The sequence below is a fragment of the Gekko japonicus genome, unplaced genomic scaffold (genome assembly GCF_001447785.1).
Source record: "Gekko japonicus isolate JY-2015 unplaced genomic scaffold, Gekko_japonicus_V1.1 scaffold1505, whole genome shotgun sequence".
Taxonomy (NCBI): domain Eukaryota; kingdom Metazoa; phylum Chordata; class Lepidosauria; order Squamata; family Gekkonidae; genus Gekko; species Gekko japonicus.
This window is the reverse complement of record NW_015169823.1, coordinates 312,166-331,709: the sequence shown is the minus strand read 5'-3', so window position 1 is coordinate 331,709 and position 19,544 is coordinate 312,166. Positions and strand designations below refer to the sequence as shown.

The window sequence follows — 19,544 nt, the reverse complement described above, 5'->3', positions numbered from 1 at the left end:
GAGGCGCGCTCGCGCGGCGGAAAGGAAGCCGCATTTCCTTGCCCGGGGAGGTTTGAAATTTGCAACGGAGGCTTGGCGGGCGCGGCGCGGCTCAGCGGGGGTCCGAATGGAGCCGGAGCCCGAATTAATGGCGCCGCCGCTACGGGGAAAGAGGACGGGGCGTCGGAGGCCCTCGCGGCAGCCCCGGAGGAGGCGGCCGAGAGCCGTTCGGAGGAAGATCTGGAGGCGGCTATGGCGGTGGAGGAGGAGAGACAGGACGAAGGAGTAAAGGGGGACGGTGGATGGGTAGGGGAGCCCCTCCCGCCGGTGCTGGGCGGCTCTCAGCCCCAGGAAGAGGCAGGCGACGCCCTGAGCCTAGGTAGGACAGAATGGGCCCCCCTTTTCCCTGTCCCCAAATCTCCTGTTCATCGGGTCAGTTTGCGCCCCCTCTAACTAGGGTGGTCAACCCTCAGGTGTTAGCTGGAGCTCTCCCCGTATTACAGCCAGTGCTCCCTCTAAGCTGTGGAGTCTTGTGAGCAAAAATTCCACTTTGTGAGCTACTGGCATGAAAGTTGTGAGCGAGCGATTTGGCCGCTGCATAAATCAGTTTGCTCTGGAGCCCTCCTTCTTAAGACAAAAATGTGTGAGCTGGAGGCTAAAAAACTGTGAGCTGGCTCACACTAACTCAGCTTAGGGGGAACTATGATTACAGCTGATCTCCAGGCGGCAGATCAGTTCACCAGGAGGACATGACTGCTTTGGAAGGTGGCCTCTATGGCATTATACCCCCACTGAGGTCCCTCCCCAAACCTCGCCCTCTGCAGGCTCCACCCCCAAAATCTCCAGGTATTTCCTAAGCTGGAGCTGGCAACCTTACCTGTAACTGTCCCCCCCCCCATGATATATTATGATATTATAGGGGCTGCCACCAGTGTTCCCTCTAAGCTGAGTTAGTGTGAGCTAGCTCACAGTGTTTTAGCCTCTGGCTCCCACATATTTGTCTTAGCTCAGGAAGGATGGCTCCAGAGCAAATTAATTTATGCAGTAGCCAAATCGCTTGCTCACAACTTTAATACCAGTGGCTCACAAAGTGGATTTTTTGCACACAAGACTCCACAGCTTAGAGGGAACATTGGCTGCCACTCTGGATTCAGGATCTTTAAGCTGTACAAAACATATGGGACTTTAATAGACTGAGGACATTTACTCCAACAGACGTTTTTGTGAGATAAGGCTGATTTCATCAGAGTGTGGAGTGAATTTACACTCCTGTTGCATCTGATGAAGCGAGCCCTGGCTCATGCCTATTTTTGGTGGACTAAATGTCCACCGTTGGTTGCGTGCCACTGGGCCTTCTGATTGCTTCTCGGCCTTTTGGCTAAGATCAAGTGTAGTATCACTGGGCTTCTGTTTGTATTTTGCTGCTGCAGACTAGTGTGGCTAGCTGTCTGGAATAAGCCGTACTTGTATTTGAGCTCTCATTCACGGAAGCTTCCGGCACAGTATGTTCCTTGGGCTTTAGGGTGCCACAAGAGTCTTGGCTGCCACAGATTACTGCCTTGTGGGAATCTCTGTAGACTCTCTTCTTGTTCTGCCTAAAACGATTAAATTCAAATCAAGTCTGAACTCTCCAGAAAAAACAACAACACCCAGTTGCAAACTCTAACTGCTTGTCTTTCAGGTCAAGATGGGTAGCTGTGTTCTGTCTGTAGCAGTAGAAAAGAGCAAGAGTCCAGTGGCACCATAAAGACTAACAAAGTATGTGGCAAGGCAGGAGCTTTCATGAGTCACTGCTCACTTCTTCAGATACTGCTAGAATGGGAGTCCATCTGTCCTCCATATTGGAAATGGAGTGATTCCAGATGCCAAATGATATTAGCAGGCAAAGGTAAATAGCTGGTGAATGACAATAGCAGGCGTGATTGGGTTTAGGTGAGATATGCAGAGGGGTAACAGGCGTGAAGAAATCAGCATTGGTAATGAGACCTGAAACCTAGGTCTTGATTCAGTCCAGGTGGATGCATGGTCTTGAGCTTCATTATCAATTGCAGTTCAGCGGTCTCTCTTTCGAATCTCCCTTTGAAATGCCTTTGTAAGAGAACGGCTACTTCTTTACACTCCTGTTGCATCTGATGAAGCGAGCCCTGGCTCATGCATGTTTTTGGTGGAGTCAATGTCCTCTGTTCGTTGAGTGCCACTGGGCCTTCTGATTGCTTCTTGGCCTTTTGGGTAAGATCAAGTGTAGTATCACTGGGCTTCTGTTTTGTATTTTGTGAAGAAATCAGCATTGGTAATGAGACCTGAGACCTGAAACCTAGGTCTTGATTCAGTCCAGGTGGATGCATGGTCTTGAGCTTCATTATCAATTGCAGTTCAGCGGTCTCTCTTTCGAATCTCCCTTTGAAATGCCTTTGTAAGAGAACGGCTACTTTTAGGTCTGCAACTGAATGCCGTGGAAGATTAAAATGTTTCTCCACTGGTTTTTGAATATTGTGGTTTCTGATGTCAGACTTATGTCCATTAATTCTTTGTCGAAGGGACTGGCCTGTTTGTCCAGTGTAGAGGGTGGAAGGACGCTGCTGACACATGATGGCATAAATCACATTAGAGGATGAGCAGGAACCTGAGATGCCATGGCTGATGTTGCTGGGTCCACTGATGGTGTTGCCAGGATTGATATGAGAGCAAAGTTGGCATCTTGGTTTGTTGCAGGCCTCGGTACCAGAGTCCGTGTTACTGTTAAATAGTTTGTCATTACGGGTTAGAAGTTGTTATGGACATCCCCTAAATCCAATCACGCCTGCTGTTCTTATTCACTTGCTATTGTCATTTGCCTGCTAATGTTATTTGGCATCTGAAATCACTCCACTTTCCAATAAATAGGACAGACGGACTCCTGTTCTAGCTATATCTGAAGAAGTGAGCAGTGACTCATGGAAGCTCATTCCCTACCATAAATTTTGTTAGTTTTTAAGGTGCTACTGGACTCTTGCTCTTTTCTACTGCTTGTCTTATAGCAGACTTGGGCTAATTTCAGTCTTGAATTGTCTTAGGTTTTTCCCCTAAGTGAACTAGAAAGAGAACTGGTGTGCTGTAGGGTTTAAAAGTGTCAGACTAGTCCCTGGAAGTCCCTGGACCAAATCCCCATTCATGCCATGGGAGCTTGCATGGTGACCTTTGGCCGGTCACACTCTCTCAGCCTAACCGACCTCACAGGGTTGTTGTGAGGATAAAATTTACAAGAGGAGAATCCTGTAAGCCACTTTGGGTCCCTGCTGAGGAGAAAGGCAGGGCATAAATGAATTAAATGCATAAATTCAGTGGGGCAGAATGTCCTCAACCCAAGTGGCAGGGGTGGAGAGCAACGTTCCCTCTAAGATGAGTTGGTGTGAGCTAGCTCACGGTTTTTTAGCCTCCGGCTCACACATTTTTGTCTGAGCTCCGGAGCAAACGAATTTATGCAGCAGCCAAATCGCCTGCTCACAACTTTAATGCCAGTCACTCACAAAGTAGAATTTTGGATCACAGGACTCCACAGTTTAGAGGGAGCATTGGTGGGGAGTGAATTCGGCAAACAAGGCGATCTAGCGATATGGAAACCAAATGGAAAGAAATTACGAACTTTGCTGAACTATCGAATGTTCACAGGTCTCTCTTTCATTCAGGGCTACATCTGAAAAGGTTTAATGTTAATCAGTGTCAGATTGTAATCTGTATGTTAAGTATCTTGCTTGAGAAACGTTTGCGTTTGCAGCGGGTAGGTTAATTCTTGACAGCTAGCTGGTCTCATTGAGGTTGGTAGACCTTCTTGCATGAAGGGAAATCGACGGGAGAAGGTCACTTGCCCCCATCTCTCTTTGACCCCAGGAGAAAGCAGCGAAAGCGACGACAGTGGAGGGGGCAGCTGCAGCGATTACGGGGACCAGGACAAGCCGGGAACGGCCCTGCAGCGGCTGGTGCCAGAAGGGGACGTGCGTTTCCCGGATACCTTCCAGACAAACAATCTCCTGTTCTATGAGCGATTCAAAGCGTACCAAGACTACATGTTGGGTGAGTAAATCGTCGCTTCCCGTTCTGTGGTCTCAGGATCAGTCTCTGTCGGGTTTTCCTTGCTAACTCACAATGGATTATTGACCTGGATGGCCCAGCCTCACTCTCATCAGGCATCAGGAGCTAAGCAGGGTCGGCCCTGGTTGGTACTTGGATGGGAGACCTCCAAGGAAGTCAAGGGTTGCTACACGGAGGCAGGCCAATACAATATGAGGAGAGAACCCTGGGAATAAAGTTGTATAATCAGAACAAGGGGTTATATTAACAGGAGTATATATTTCAACAATAATGAAGAGTGCAATCTCAAGAAGTCTCCTTTCAGGAGACCGAGATACAACATTGCGGCGCAGTGTTCCCTCTAAGCTGAGTTAGTGTGAGCCAGCTCACAGTTTTTTAGCCTCCGTCTCACACATTTTTGTCTTAGCTCAGGAAGGACGGCTCCAGAGCAAACTAACTTATGCAGCAGCCAAATCACTTGCTCACAATTTTAATGCCAGTAGCTCACAGAGTAGAATTTTTGCTCACGAGACTCCACAGCTTAGAGGGAACATTAATTGCGGGAGGCTGAAATATCGTTAAATCGGGGCCCTAGCATTACTTTTGTTTGCACGCCATCTCTGACTGAATGAAGAATGAATATCCCTATGAGCACTTTTTGGTATCAACTGTATCTAAGTTAATTGTATAACTGTTTTATCTTGTTTTTAACTGTTTTATCTTGGCACATGGTGCCGCTAATTTGTGAGCCGCCCTGAGCCTGCTTGCAGGGAGGGCGGGATATCAATCCAATAAATAAATAAATAAGTACAAATATACAATCACATTACTAAGGCAAGACTCATACAATATGTCTTCCAATCACACTATAATGGGAACCACAAGAATTCTTGTATATATTTAGAATAAGAAGAAAAGAGAAGAGATTGGATTTATACCACACCTTTCACTACCCAAAGGGGTTTCAAAGCAGTTTACAAACCCTTTCCCTCCCCACAACAGACACCCTGTGAAGTTGGTGGGTCTGAGAGAGCTCTCTTGAGGACTGCCTTTGAGAGAACAGCTCTGAAAGAATTTGACTGACCCAAGGTCACACCAGCAGCTGCCTGTGGAGGAGTGGGGAATCAAACCCAGTTTTCCAAGATTAGAGTCCATGCTCCTAACCACAACACCAAACTGGCTGTTTTTGGTGAGTTATAATCCCCCCACCTGTGCTGTTTTCTAAGCATACTTAGATTTTTGTTTCTTCCTATGATTTTTAAAAAACAAATAATCTACTGTTTTTCATTGTCATAACATGGCATTAACACAATATTTTATTTTCAACTATCGACTCTGCTAGTGTACATGGTACGTCTTATCTGTTGGTTGTATGTTGTGGTGTAGTGGTTAAGAGCGGCAGATTCTAATCTGGAGAACTGGGTTTGATTCCCCACTCCTCCGCCACATGAAGCCCGCTGGGTGACCTTGGGTCAGTCACAGTTCTTTCTGAACTCTCTCAGCCCCACCTACCTCACAGGGTGTCTGTTGTGGGGAGAGGAAGGGAAAGGGATTGTAAACCGCTCTGAGACTCTGAGTGAAGGGCAGGGTATAAATCTCATCTCTTCTTCTGTTCTTCCTGCATTGTTTTCTGTTTTGTAATTCTGTTTTCTCCATTGTTTGACAAATCACATCTGATACTTTTTGCTTTGTTTCCAAGTATTTGTAATCCTGGTCTTGCTGCACTGCTGACTAGATGGCCCATCCAGGGTATAAATCCCATCTCTTCTTCTGTTCTTCCTGCATTGTTTTCTGTTTTGTAATTCTGTTTTCTCCATTGTTTGACAAATCACGTCTGATACTCTTTGCTTTGTTTCCAAGTATTTGTAATCCTGATCTTGCTGCACTGCTGACTAGATGGCCCATCCTACTGATTGCATTGATTTTACAGTGTGTAATCCACCTTGATTCTCTGTGAGCAAGTTGGAGTAGGCCAGTAAATCAGAATAGATTTTGCATGCTCAAAAATAGCAGATCGATTTCAATGGGCTTAGACTAAAGTAACTCTACGTAGGATTACGTTAAACTTCTGAATACAGCCTCTGAAGTTACTACCCCACAGGTGTTTTTCTAGCCTGGCACCCATCCATACACGGGCAGGCTACGTGTTGTGACCTAAAAGGAAATGATAACCAATGTCTGTAAATTTTCTTTCCTACTCACCTGGATGCAGTCTGTGCTCACCACAGGTGAGTAAGTAGCAGGCTAATAAGGTCCCTGTGCTCTTCTGTAGGCTGCTACCTATTCCCTGGTGCTTCAGTTCCCCAGCACTGCCTGAACCCTGGAAGGTGCTAACTTAAAGCATCTGCTTTCTCATTTGCTTTCCGTGTGGGAGCTGGTGCGGTTTGCTGTTTAGCTGTGTGAGACATGTTTCAATGTGTTTCATTGTTTTTTTTAGCTGACTGTAAAGCCTCGGAGGTGAAAGAATTCACAGCCGAGTACTTGGAAAAGGTCCTCGAGCCATGCGGGTGGCAGGCAATCTGGCGTACCAACGTATTTGAGGTTCTGGTGGAGGTAAATGCTCCTGGGTTCTCTGGGTGTTTCTCTGCTTACAAGCACTGAATAAGGGGTTTCATTTTAGGTAAGCAAGAGCTGGGCAGACCCTGGCCGTGAGTCGATGTGCTGTCTGCAAGCAGAAGGGGTGCAGTTTGTAGCAGAAAGGTGATGGGTTAGGACAGAGCGTGGGACCCCTTCTTTGTGATTTCTTTTCCCTGCTCAATCCCACCTCCATCCCTCTGAGAGTCAGTTTGGTGTAGTGGTTAGGAGCGCAGATTCTAATCTGGGAGAATCGGGCTTGACTCCCCCACTCCTCCACGTGCAGCTGCTGGTGTGACCTTGGGTGTAAGTGGAGGTTGTTTTCAGTCCTGCCACTTGGTATATTCTAACTGGAGGTGCTAGGAGGTGCTCCTGGGGGTCAGTTTGGTGTAGTGGTTAAGAGCACGAACTCTAATCTGGGAGAACTGGGTTTGATTCCCCACTCCTCCCCATGCAGCTGCTGATGTGACCTTGGGTCAGTTACAAGTTCTTTCAGAGCTGTTCTCTCAAGGGCAGTCCTCGAAGGAGCTCTCTGTACCCTACCTACCTCACAGGGTGTCTGTTGGGAGAGAACGGAGATTGTAAGCCACTCTGAGAAGCCTTTGGGTAGTGAAGGACGGGGCCTCTAACCACTGCATCACGCTGGCAGGATTGACGAGGCCTGATAGGCTGAAAAGATCTAAAACTGTGAACATGTGATGCTGCAGTTTAGGCACATTGGCATCTTTTCTAGAGTCAAAATACAAACTGCTAATAAAGCACCATGCTGTGAACAAACAGTACTCTATAGAAATTGATTCCATGAAACGCAAATTCTAAAAAGCAATTCAGATAACATAATGTGTGATTTCAAGTAATATGTATATTGGCACATGCTGCAACAGTAATTACGTAGACATATGTTGTAAATATATCTCTGCAGACTTTACAGGGATCTGGTATTCATTCTGTTTTGGTAACTTCCTTCTTCAGATGAACACAGAATCAAAAATGGTGAATTGCCTGTCTGTGTTACTCCAAGAGAAGCCCTACTTTTAAATTCATCAACTCAGTCCCATGGATTAAAGTCTCTGGCACTGGAATGACTTCTTTACACTCAAACCAGTGCAGGGAATTCTGCCCACTGCAGCTGATCCATTTAATGTCTTCCGATGTGTATCTGCAACATATGTCTGTGTAATTTGTGTTATAACGTCTGCCAGTATATACTTCTTGGAATCATGCCCTCTGTTATCTGAATTGCATTCTGGAGTTTGCTTTTGGTGCAATGGATTTATCAATTTAAGAGTCCTCTTTATTTACTTGCAGTGTGGTGCTTTATTAGTGAATTGTGCTTTGCCTTTTATTACACTGTGTCCATCCATGGTACATTTAGCCATTCTGGAGTTACATTTATTGGACTGGTTAGATTTGAGTGCAGAATCACCTTAAATAACATAAGAACATAAGAGAAGCCAATGTTGGATCAGGCCAATGGCCCATACAGTCCAACACTCTGTCACACAGTGGCCAAAAATACCAGGTGCCATCAGGAGGTACAGCAGTGGGGCCAGGACGCTAGAAGCCCTCCCACTGTTGCCCCCCCCCCAAGCACTAAGAATACAGAGCATCACCTGCCTCAGACTGAGAGTCCCTATCTATATCTGTGTGCAGTTCTGGTCACCACACCTTAAAAAGGATATTATAGCTTTGGAAAAAGTGCAGAATAGGGCAACTCGAATGATAAAAGGGTTGGAACACTTTCCCTATGAGGAAAGGTTAAAGCGCTTAGGGCTCTTTAGCTTGGAGAAACGACGACTGAGGGGTGACATGATTGAGGTTTATAAGATTATGCATGGGATAGAGCAGGTAGAGAAAGAGGTACTTTTCTCCCTTTCTCACAATATAAGAACTCGTGGGCACTCCATGAAACTGCAGAGCGGTCGGGTTAGAACGGATAAAAGGAAGTCCTTCTTCACCCAAAGAGTGATTAACACTTGGAATTCACTGCCACAGGAAGTGGTGGCGGCTACAAGCATGGACGGCTTCAAAAGGGAATTAGATAAGCATATGGAGCAGAGGTCCATCAGTGGCTCTTAGCCACAAGGTATAGATAGAGACTCTCAATCTGGGGCAAGGGATGCTCTGTCTTCTTGGTGCTTGGGGGGGGGGTCAACAGTGGGAGGGCTTCTAATATCCTGGCCCCACTGGTGGACCTTCTGATGGCACCTGGTATTCCTGGCTACTGTGTGACACAGAGTGTTGGACTGGATGGGCCTTTCGCCTGATCCAACATTGGCGTCTCTTACGTTCTTACCTTGTGGATAATATGTGTATCTGTGGCAGTGAATTCCATCTGTTAATCACTCTTTGGGTGAAGAGTTCCTTTTATCCATTCTAACTCGACTGCTCAGCAATTTCATTGAGTGCCCATGAGTTCTTGTACTGTGAGAAAGGGAGAAAAGTACTTCTTTCTCTACCTGCTCTATCCCATGCATAATCTTATAATCCTCGATCATATCACCCCTCAGCTGTGGTTTCTCCAAGGTAAAGAGCCCCAAGTGTTTTAACCTTTCTTCATAGGGAAGATTTTTGGGGTATGAGTTTTCAAGACTCAAAGCTCCCTTTGTCAGTTGGATGGAGCATGACTGATACAAGAGGAGGACTCCTATGAGCTGTTAATTGCTGAACCCTGTAAGATGCGATGCTTTTGGTCCCGAATGCATCTGGGCGTCCAGTCCTGGATAGTTCTGTTCCTTGCTGGCTGGAGGGTCTCCAACTGGTGGTCTGTCTTCAGAGAAGGGGCAGGATCCCACCCTGCTCGACTGGTTTACAAAAGGGTCGTTTTAGCTAAAACTGGCACTGCATTCCCCAACACAAGAGGAGATCGGTTTTAATAATGTGGGTATTATAATAATGCTGCCTAAAGATTCTCTGAGTTGAGCTTCACTGTGCATAAGAACATGTAAAGAATCTTTCTGGATCGGACCGACAGTCTGTGTGGTGCAGGTGGTTCCAGGAGTGGCTAGTTGGATGCTTCTGAGAAAGGCCACCAGCGCGGTGTGGAAAGTTCCTCCCCCTTCTGTTACCACCTAATAACTGCCTCTGAGTCCAGTTCCATTTAGCTACCACAGCTCGTCTCCATAGTTCAATCAGCCTTCCCTGAATTTGGCCACTCTCTTGCTATCTAATCTGGTGAATTCCCCCCACCTTGTAGCAGGGAGTTCCCCAAGCCAGTTTTTGTGCACAAGTACTTCCTTTTTTTGGGTCTGTCCTGAATCTACTACTAGTTGATTGTGTCGAGCAGGGGTCGTTTCGTAGAAAAAGAGCTAGGGGAACTCATTAGCATAACTCATTAGCATATGCCACACCCCCTGACATCACCGGAAGTGTGTCATAAGGCCACACACCCCTGACATCACCGGAAGTGTGTCATAAGGCCACACACCCCGCCCCCAACGGTCCCGGCCGCCACCGCCAGCCTTGCTGCTCCACTGCCGAGCCCCATGAGGGGCCCAGCGGTGGACCTGCAAGGCCAGCAGGAGTGCAAGGAAGCCCTGGAAGGCCCTCCCTGGCCCCAGGCAGGCAGGGGTGGGGAGAGGCAGGGAGGAAGCAACTTACCCTCCCTCTTCTCCTGCCTCCTCCTGGCTGAATGAGGGCCGGAAGCAGGGGGCGGGGCTTCGTCATGTGCCTCACCCGGGGGAACTGCGATCCCCCCCGATCCCCCCCGAAATGACCTCTGGTGTTGAGTGACCCCGAATTCTCGTGCTCGAATTCTAGGGCTGTTTTAACCTCTGCTGGAAACCACCAACAGGCTCTTAGAAACGAGGCATGCTGAACTTTTTTAAAAACTGCTGTAACTCTGACCGAAGATGGCTCTGCTTAGCGAAGGAATAAAGATGGCCGCTTCTCTCCCCAGGTGGTTGACATGGAGTACTCTTCTCTGAAGGCCGTGGTGCGGCTCGGCGACCCTTTCTTGTGCGAGAACAAAGGGGGTGCCTTCACTTTGGAGTGCTTGCAGGAATTGCTGGCCCTCAAGGGGCATCAACTGCCATTGCAGGAGCTGTGGGTCGTGTTCGATGAATCGGGGGGGTTTGACCAGACGGCCCTCGCTGTTGAGCACGTCAGGTGGGTCGATCTTTTCTGGGATTCATTCCAGTGATGACTGACAGGGGCTCTCCGAGGATGTAAGTGGAGGTTGTTTCCAGTCCTGCCACTTGGTATATTCTAACTGGAGGTGCCAGGAGTTGCTCCTGGGGGTCAAGTTTGGTGTAGTGGTTAAGAGCGCGGACTCTAATCTGGGAGAACCGGGTTAGATTCCCCACTCCTCCACATGCAGCTGCTGGTGTGACCTTGGGTCAGTCACAAGTTCTTTCAGAGCTGTCCTCTCAAGGGCAGTCCTTGAAAGGGCTCTCTCAGCCCCACCTACTTCACAGGGTGTCTGTTGTGGGGAAGGGAAAGGAGATTGTAAGCCGCTCTGTGACTCTTTCGGGGAGTGAAGGGCGGGGTATAAATCCAATCTCTTCTTCTCTTTTGGGTTATTTACTATTATTTACTTCTTTTATACCCGGCCTTTCCTCCCAAGTATGGCTTACAACATTCTCCTCTCTCCCATTTTAATCTTCACAACAACCCCTTGAGGTAGTTTAGGATGAGAGTGTGTGATTGGCTTAAGGTCACCCAGCAAGCATCCATAGCAGAATGGGGATTCGAACCTGGATCCCCTAGATCTTAGTCCAGTGCTCTAGCCATACAGAGTTGTTGCTCACCCACTGAGTTGCGAGCCCTTTTGCTCACATCTTGGGGGTGGTTGAAAAGCTCTCTAGCCTGAGGTGGTCTCTGGGCCTCAGTTCCCCCATCTGCAATATGGAGAGATGATCATATTGGTCTCCCTGAAAGGGCACTTGAAATGGTAGCCATAAGTTAGGCTGAGATGCCAGGAACACCAAACCCAAAGAGGGTCTGTGATCCAGGATGGAAGCTTGAAATGAGAAAAAGGAAGCAATTTTTCTCCAGGCCGTTTTGGCTGGAGATCCTGGAGGGCTTTTTCATCTGGGCGTGGAACAGGGGTCACTGAGTGTGTGTGTGTGTGGGGGTATTTGTGAATTTCCTGCATTGTGCAGGGGGTTGGACTAGATGACCCTGGAGGTCCCTTCCAAGTCTACGGTTCTGTGATACTATATTTTGCTTTTTATTCTGCTGTAATTGGTTAAGACGCTGAACTGCAGGCTGTGGAAGATCAGTAGTTCAGCAGTTCGAGGCCCGGGTGCCGCATGACGGAGTGAGCTCCCGTCTCTAGTTCCAGCTCCTGCCAACCTAGCAGTTCGAAAGCAAGAAATTGCAAGTAGATAAATAGGTACCACTTCAGTGGGAAGGTAACAGCGTTCCGTGCGCCTTGGTGTTTAGTCATGCCGGCCACATGACCACGGAAACGTCTTCGGACAGCGCTGGCTCTTCGGCTTTGAAACGGAGATGAGCACCGCAACCCTAGAGTCGGACTCGACTGGCTTTCGAGCAAGGGCACCTTTCCCTTTAAATCTTGGCCTCCGTGAGCAGTCATTTGAATGAGCCACTCCTTAACTTCCTCTCTTTTTTTTGCAAAGGTTTTTCTACCAGCACATTTGGCGGAGCTGGGACGAAGAGGACGACGACGACTTTGATTACTTTGTCAGATGTGTCGAGCCTCGCCTCCGGTTGTAAGTACCTCTTAAAATGTTGTTGAGCCGTGGAGTGGACCGCTCCTGAATCACTTCTGTTCCAAACTCCGAGTCTTGTGTTGTTTTTGTGGCGGTGAAGCCTCTGACTTGGCTGCAGTGCTGAGCTGATAACGCTGGCTTGGAATGTTCAGTTCCAAAGTGAACAAACCCATCTGCAGTCCAGCTTCCGTGAGGGAAGGGAAAGCTGTCACTGTGGCTGGGGTTAAAACCACAAGGTGTAGATGGAACGCCATGTCTGGGGCAGTGATGCTCTATACTCTTGGTGCTTGGGAGGCAACAGTGGGAGGGCTTCTGGAGTTCTGGTCCCACTGGTGGACCTCCTGATGGCCCCTGGGTTTTGGCCACTGTGTGACACAGAGTGCTGGACTCGATGGGCTGTTGGCCTGATTCAACATGGCTTCTCTTACATTCTAACCGTATCCAGGTGAGGTCTGAGAACTGGGGTGAGGGATGCTAAAGAAGGAGATAGACCGAAAACTAGGGGAAAGAAGGAAGTGTGTAGAGTAGGCAATGGCCACTATGGTTGCAGAGGTTAGGCTGTTGGACTAGGGTGTGGGAGACCCAGGTCCAAATTCATGATTTATTTATTATTTATTTATTGGATTTATACCCTGCCCTTCCCGCCAAGGCAAGCTCAGGGGTGGCTTACATATTTTTTTTTTAAAAAAAACAGAATAAAATCATACAAACAATTCTAAAGCGCTATACCTAGATATTGCATGTCAGATGGCGAAACAACAGTTTCCGAGTATTATCCATAACAGGTGTTAGTCAATAATGGTAATGGTAGAAAATCCAGGGTAAGGCTCTGGTTTTAAATTAAGATGTTATATGTGACTCTCACTCGAATGCCTGGTGGAAGAGCTCCGTCTTGCAGGCCCTGCGGAACTGTAATGATCTGCCATGGAAGATTCAAACTTGGATCTCAGATCCTCCTCGTCTGATAATCAAACAACTGCACTACACTAATTGATTTCCCCCCCCTTCTTTTTCCTGTGGACGTTTTTGTAGATGGTGTTGGGATATTAATTCCATTTGAGCCATGGCCTCAGGGACGTTTTTGTAGATGGTGTTGGGATATTGTTAATTCCATTTGAGCCATGGCCTCAATTGACCTCTAGATGGCACTGCAGAACTGGTTGTGGAAGTTTTTCGAGTCGTATTTTTAATTCAATGAAATAAACTCAAATGCTAGGAGCCCCCTGTTCTTGCTCCGGGAACTATCAATCCGTGTCGTGTTTTTATTCCATCCTTCCTCTGTAGATTTCAAGGCAGCATATATGATCCTTTCTTTCTCCGTTTTGTGTTCACAACAACCCTGTGAGGCAGATCAGGCAGTGTGTGTGTGTGAGAGAGAAAGAGAGAAAGAGATTAGTGTAAGATCACCTTAGGAAGGGATGGGCATTTGAACCCGGATTCTCAGATCGTGTTCCTGAGCCTTTTACCTCTATACCACCCTGGCTCTCAAGAACGGAATACGGCAAGGTATGCTGAAGTCATTTTGTAGTTCCCCCAACTTCCTTGGGACATGATACCCATCCATTCTTTCTTTAGATTAACTGTGAATTTTTGCTACAGTTGTAGTACTGCACACTATGCCAAAATACGGTAGTCTTGCTGAATTCAAAATACTATAGTTGGAGCTATTGGGAGCAACTGAACAAACCCTTGGGACTTTGGACCATGGCTCAAGCATATTTGGGGATGGGCACTGCTCAGCCGTTCCACCAACAGCTTTGCAACTCTGAATTTCAGGTACTACGACATCTTGGAAGACCGTGTCCCTTCTGCCCTCGTCGCAGACTACCACAGCCTTCTGTCCCAGTGCGAAGAGGTTTACCGCACGTTCCTGGACCTCCGGAACAGCCTCTCGGGCAGCGATTCTGAGTCCGAAGTGGAAAGCATCTCCGTGGTGGAAGGGGTGAAGCTCTACGACAGGATAGACCGCTTGAAACAAAAGCTGAAGCTCATTGAAAATCCTCTCCTGAGGTAAAGCCGTCCCCCGTGAGCGTGACTCTGCCGTTTTTGACCAACTAGACTAGGGGACATGGAGCTGCGGTGGCTCAAGCGGTTAAGACGCTGAACTGCAGGCTGTGGAAGGTCAGTAGTTCAGCAGTTCGAGACCCCGGGTGCCGCATGATGGAGTGAGCTCCCGTCTCTAGTTCCAGCTCCTGCCAACCTAGCAGTTCGAAAGCAAGAAATTGCAAGTATTTTATTTATTTATTTATTTATTTAGGTATTTTTACCCCGCCCTCCCCGCAAGCGGGCTCAGGGCAGCTTACAAGGGGCGAAAGCCCATACATAAAATCCAAAAAGACAATAAAATCATAGGCAACAATACTACTAACAACAATAAAGTGCTTTCAGTATCAAGATGGTCTTGGGTGATTAAGATGGTATCTTCCAACAGCCCCATTGGGGTACCACTGTCCGGTAGATTGTTGGCTTTCGAGCAAGGGAAACCTTTACCTAGACTAGGGGACATCCGCTGACGGTGAAGGGTTGGACAGACACAAGGAAGTACCACTTCATGCAGTCCATAGTTAAATTGTGGGACCTGCTGCCGCAGGATGTCCTAATGGCTGCCAACTTGGACGGCTTTAAAAGGGAAGTGGACAAATTCACAGAGGACGGGGCTGTCTAGATGGATATCGACTTCCTCCAGTGCCACGGAGGCATCTCCTCCTTGCCGGCCCCTTGTCCCCGGAGCTCCCGGGCGGGAGCTGGACACGATGGGCCTCTAATGACGTCCTTACATTCTCCTGCTCTCTACCAGTTAAGCTTCTGCACCCACTTCAAAGTGCTGTTTTGTATTACTTTTTGGAGCCTTAACTGGGCTGGGGCTCAGAGATGGCCTTCCCTCTATAGGCTTCTACAGGCCATCTGTAAAGGTTCTCGACTTTCTTAGGTCCAAAGGGCAGCCACAAAAGAGTGGATTTCCTCTGTCAGGTTCCCGTAGCCGCAGAAAGTCTTTCTGATCAATACCCTCTCCCTTGCTAGCCTTTCTCTGGCTGGTGAGCAGGAGTCATTTCATAGAAAAAGAGCTAGGGGAACTCATTAGCATAACTCATTAGCATATGCCACACCCCCTGACATCAGGGGCCCGGCGGTGGACCTGCAAGGCCAGCGGGAGTGCGAGGAAGCCCCGCCAAGGCCCTCCCTGGCCCCAGGCAGGCAGGGGTGGGGAGAGGCGGGGAGGAAGCAACTTACCCTCCCTCTTCTCCTGCCTCCTCCTGGCTGAATGAGGGCTGGAAGCAGGGCGGCCAGAAGCAGGGGGCGGGGCTTCGTCATGTGCCCTGCCCCCGTGTACCTCACCCAGGGGAACTACGTTCCCTCTGCGATCCCCCCCCGAAATGACCTCTGCTGGTGAGACTCACCCTCTTTCGGGCAGGCCTCTGGAGTTCTGAATATTTGGCTGTGGGCTTTTATTGTTCACACGGCTTCCCTCTGAAGTGATCTTCTGCCAGAGAGAGGCCGATCTTGAAAGATGTTGACGATAAATAGTGGGGTCTAGTGGGAAGGGCTTGTTTTCGGTTGTGAAAGGTCAGTGGTCGGTTCTCCCGGTCGACTTTGGCCAAGCGGTGAGTGACGTCCATCCAAGGACCGTGCTTTGTGAAGGAAGCTGGGAACTGATGGCTGTGTGTTGTTCCTCTTGAAGGTATGTGTTCGGCTATCAAAAGCGTGCCGGTCTTCAGCCAAAAGGAATCCGGCCGGCCGGCACCACCATCACACACGTCGTGTCTGCCACCATGATGTCCAGCCTCTTGGCCTGTCTCCTCAGGGAGAAGCTTTCTCCAGCCTCTTGTAATGAAGAAATAGAAATACAGGTATGGCAGCTGCAAACTTGACCGCAACGTCATTCCATTTCATAGTGGCTGTCTTAGATCCATAACCTTCTGTTTAGAAAAAGAAACACAGTTCATTCCCTCTCTGGGCCCATGGACAAACAAAACAGGAGTGGGTACCAGTGTTCCCTCCAAGCCGAGTTAGTGCATGCTGGCTCACAGTTTTTTAGCCTCCGGCTCACACATTGTCTTAGCTCAGGGAGGAGGGCTCCCGAGCAAACTAATTTATGCAGTAACCAAATCGCTCGCTCACAACTTTAATGCGAGTAGCTCACAAAGTAGAATTTTTACTCCCAAGACTCCACAGCTTAGAGGGAGCATGGGTGGGTACCGGCTTTATATGCTGTAAATTGCCTCTGTGAATCATAGGGCTTTTCTGAATTCTCATTTTCCTCGCTTCCGTGTTCCCGTTGCTTGGGGGGGGGGCATTCTGCATGTGTTTTGCTCCCTCTAGTGGTTGATTTGATATTACATCAGTATAGAAAAGGGATGTCGAACTCATTTGTTATGAGGGCCGGATCTGACATAAATGAGACTTTGTTGGGCCGGGCCATGTGTGTCATAAAATGTAATGCCAGGTAGCGGAGATATAGACTTTATAAAGGACAGAAGCACAAAGATTTTTTAAACTTAAAATAAAAACATGCTTAAAACATTTGCTCTGTAAGCTGCAAACCTACTTTTGATTTCTTGACCTTCAGCACAGAAATCTCATGCTCAGAGTTCTGAGTCTCGGACCCAGGTTAAAACATGAAGTGGCTGAGTCATTAAGAGAGTTTGGCAAAGCAAGCTATAAAGCAGCAGCAGAACTGGAAGCAGGAGATGGCTAGTTCCACTGCAGGCCTGATGGAAGCCCGCCGGGGGCCTTATCCGCCCCCCGGGCTGCATGTTTGATACCCCTGGTATAGAATTAGAGTTGGAAGGGACCTCCAGGGTCATCTAGTCCAACCCCCTGCACAGTGCAGGAAATTCACAAATACCTCCCCCTCCCACACCCCCAGTGACCCCTGCTCCATGCCCAGAAGAGGTAAAAAATCTGCAGGATCCCCGGCCGAACTGGCCTGGAGAAAAATTGCTTCCTGACCCCAAAGTGGCGATCAGCATTTCCCTGGGCATGTAAGAAAGGGCCACAAGAACGAAGCACTGATTCAACCTTTCCTGCCCTCCCTCTCATGATCTGCCTAAGACTGTACCCTTTTTTGTACCCTTCTGAAGAAGGGAAGCAAGGAGATGTAATGTTTAGATATCTGGTCAAAAATGCATCTTGGATAGCTGAGCTGGAGATACCTCTAGTGGAGACCTTGAAGAACTAGCCGAAGTATACGGGTTTGGCCTTGAATAAATCAGTAGTCTGACTCTGCGTAAGGCAGGCTCATGTGTTCATGTGAGTAATTTCTGGGCACTCCATATATGTAGGATGGGGTAGGATGGAGGATGTCCTTTGAAAGGATAAGGTCCAGGTTCCAGGTAACTCTGGGTATGCTCTCTGCCTGGGCCCCGCTGGAGTAGATAGATAACTGGGTTGAACAGGCTAACAGCCCGACAAACCGTGGAAGACAGTTTCGTGTGTTCACTTTTTAAAAAATAGTTTAATATGATCTGAGAAACCACTTGGAGTTGTCTCTACCAAGTGAGACCACTGGTCTGTCAAGGTCAATATTGTCTAGCTCCCCAGGGTCTTGGATAAGATCTTTCACATCACCTCCGACATGGATCCTCTTAGCCTGGAGTTGCCAGGGGTTGAACCAGGGACCTTCTGTGTGCCAAGCTGATGCTCGTCCGCAGGAAGTCATAGCCCCTCTGTATACTGCCTTGGTCAGGCCGCGCCTGGAGTACTGTGTGCAGTTCTGGAGGCCTCACTTCAAAAAGGATGTGGGCAAAATTGAGAGGGTGCAGAAGAGAGCGACGAGGATGATCAGGGGTCTGGAGACTGAGCCCTACGAGGAAAGGCTGAGGGCCTTGGGAATGTTTAGTTTGGAGAAGAGGAGATTGAGGGGGGGACGTAATTGCTCTCTTTAAATATTTGAAAGGCTGTCATTTGGAGCTGTTCCAGTTGGCAGCAGAGGATGGGACCCGAAGCAACGGGTTTAAATTACATGCATAAAGGTGTCGGCAGGATATTAGGAAAAACCTTTTCACGGTCAGAGTGGTTCAAAGATGGAATCAGCTGCCTAGGGAGGTGGTGAGCTCCCCTTCACTGGCAGCTTTCAGGAAGAAGCTGGACGAATATTTGTCAGAGATGCTTTAGGCTGGTCCTGCATTGGGCAGGGGGTCGGACTAGATGGTCTGTCTGGCCCCTTCCGACTCTATGATTCTGTGAACCACAGCCCCTCCCCAAGCATCCTCTTCCCCCTACCAGAAACTGACTTCTGTAGTGTCTGTTTTCTCTCCCCAGTTTCACAGCGATCCACTGTCTGCCATGAATGCTTGTTACAAAGGGGACAGGATCATCATTTGTCCCGGTCACTATTTAGTTGACGGAACGTTGTACGTTGCGGATTCTGTCGAACTGGAAGGTAAGAGCCTTTTGGAATGGAAAAGGCTTTTGAAGGTTCCCCCCCCCCTTGCTTAGTGGTTATGTGTTGCCAATGATAATAGTCGATATCGGGGCTACAACTAGTCTTGGGGAAAGGCAGGTAAATTGAGGCATTAGCACAGGGTTGCTTCTGAATTGGCGTCTTCAAACACACCGGCTCAGAGAGGTTTCTTGGTAGTTCTACAATTCTGTTCTTCAACCTCACTCTCTCCTTTTGGGATCCGTTTATCTTACGGCTTTGATTCTTCAGTGGTAAAGCGGAAGCCTGTAATGGAGTAGCCCCGCTTTAAGAATCTACCCACACTGGAAGCATTTCATTTATTAGATATGTTTGTATTCTGCATCCTTGCCTCTGCATTCAAGGTGGGTTTACAGTTCAAAAATAACACCTCTGCCTAAGAGCCAGGAGAGCTGCTGCAGAGTAGACAGTACTGACCTTGCGAGGCTCTGTATAAGGCAATTTCGTATCTTCATGGCCCATCAGCACAGAAAGGAAACAGGACAGAGAGGGATGAAGGGAAACCTTAAGAACAAACTTGTAGAGGGAGGTCGCAATTAGATTATGAATGTTCTAATGTTTCATAGCCAGTGCCTGAGGTTTGGTGTAGTGATTAAGTGTGCGGACTCTAACCTGGGAGAACCGGGTTTGATTCCCCACTCCTCCACTTGCACCTGGCTGGATGACCTTGGGCAAGCCGTAGCTTTGATAAGAGCTGTTCTTGAAAAAAGAGCAGTCTCTGTCAGAGTTCTCTCAGCCCCACCCACCTCACAGGGTGTCTGTTGTGGGGAGGGGAAGGGAAAGGAGTTTGTAAGCCGCTCTGAGACACCTTTGGGTAGTGAAGGGCGGGGTATAAATCCAATCTCCTC

General features: G+C 48.3%; 1 protein-coding gene across 1 annotated transcript in view; it reads left to right on the top strand.

Annotated features, from left to right (window-relative positions):
- SHCBP1 (SHC SH2-domain binding protein 1) overlaps positions 1–19,544 on the top strand; it is a 38,130-nt gene that overhangs the window by 2,193 nt on the left and 16,393 nt on the right. The window contains exons 3-10 of the mRNA XM_015417220.1: positions 71–358; positions 3,847–4,029; positions 6,464–6,579; positions 10,499–10,707; positions 12,183–12,275; positions 14,052–14,285; positions 15,955–16,123; positions 18,537–18,657. Of these exons, the coding sequence (XP_015272706.1) occupies positions 71–358; positions 3,847–4,029; positions 6,464–6,579; positions 10,499–10,707; positions 12,183–12,275; positions 14,052–14,285; positions 15,955–16,123; positions 18,537–18,657 (1,413 nt within the window). The remainder of the gene's footprint in view (positions 1–70; positions 359–3,846; positions 4,030–6,463; positions 6,580–10,498; positions 10,708–12,182; positions 12,276–14,051; positions 14,286–15,954; positions 16,124–18,536; positions 18,658–19,544) is intronic.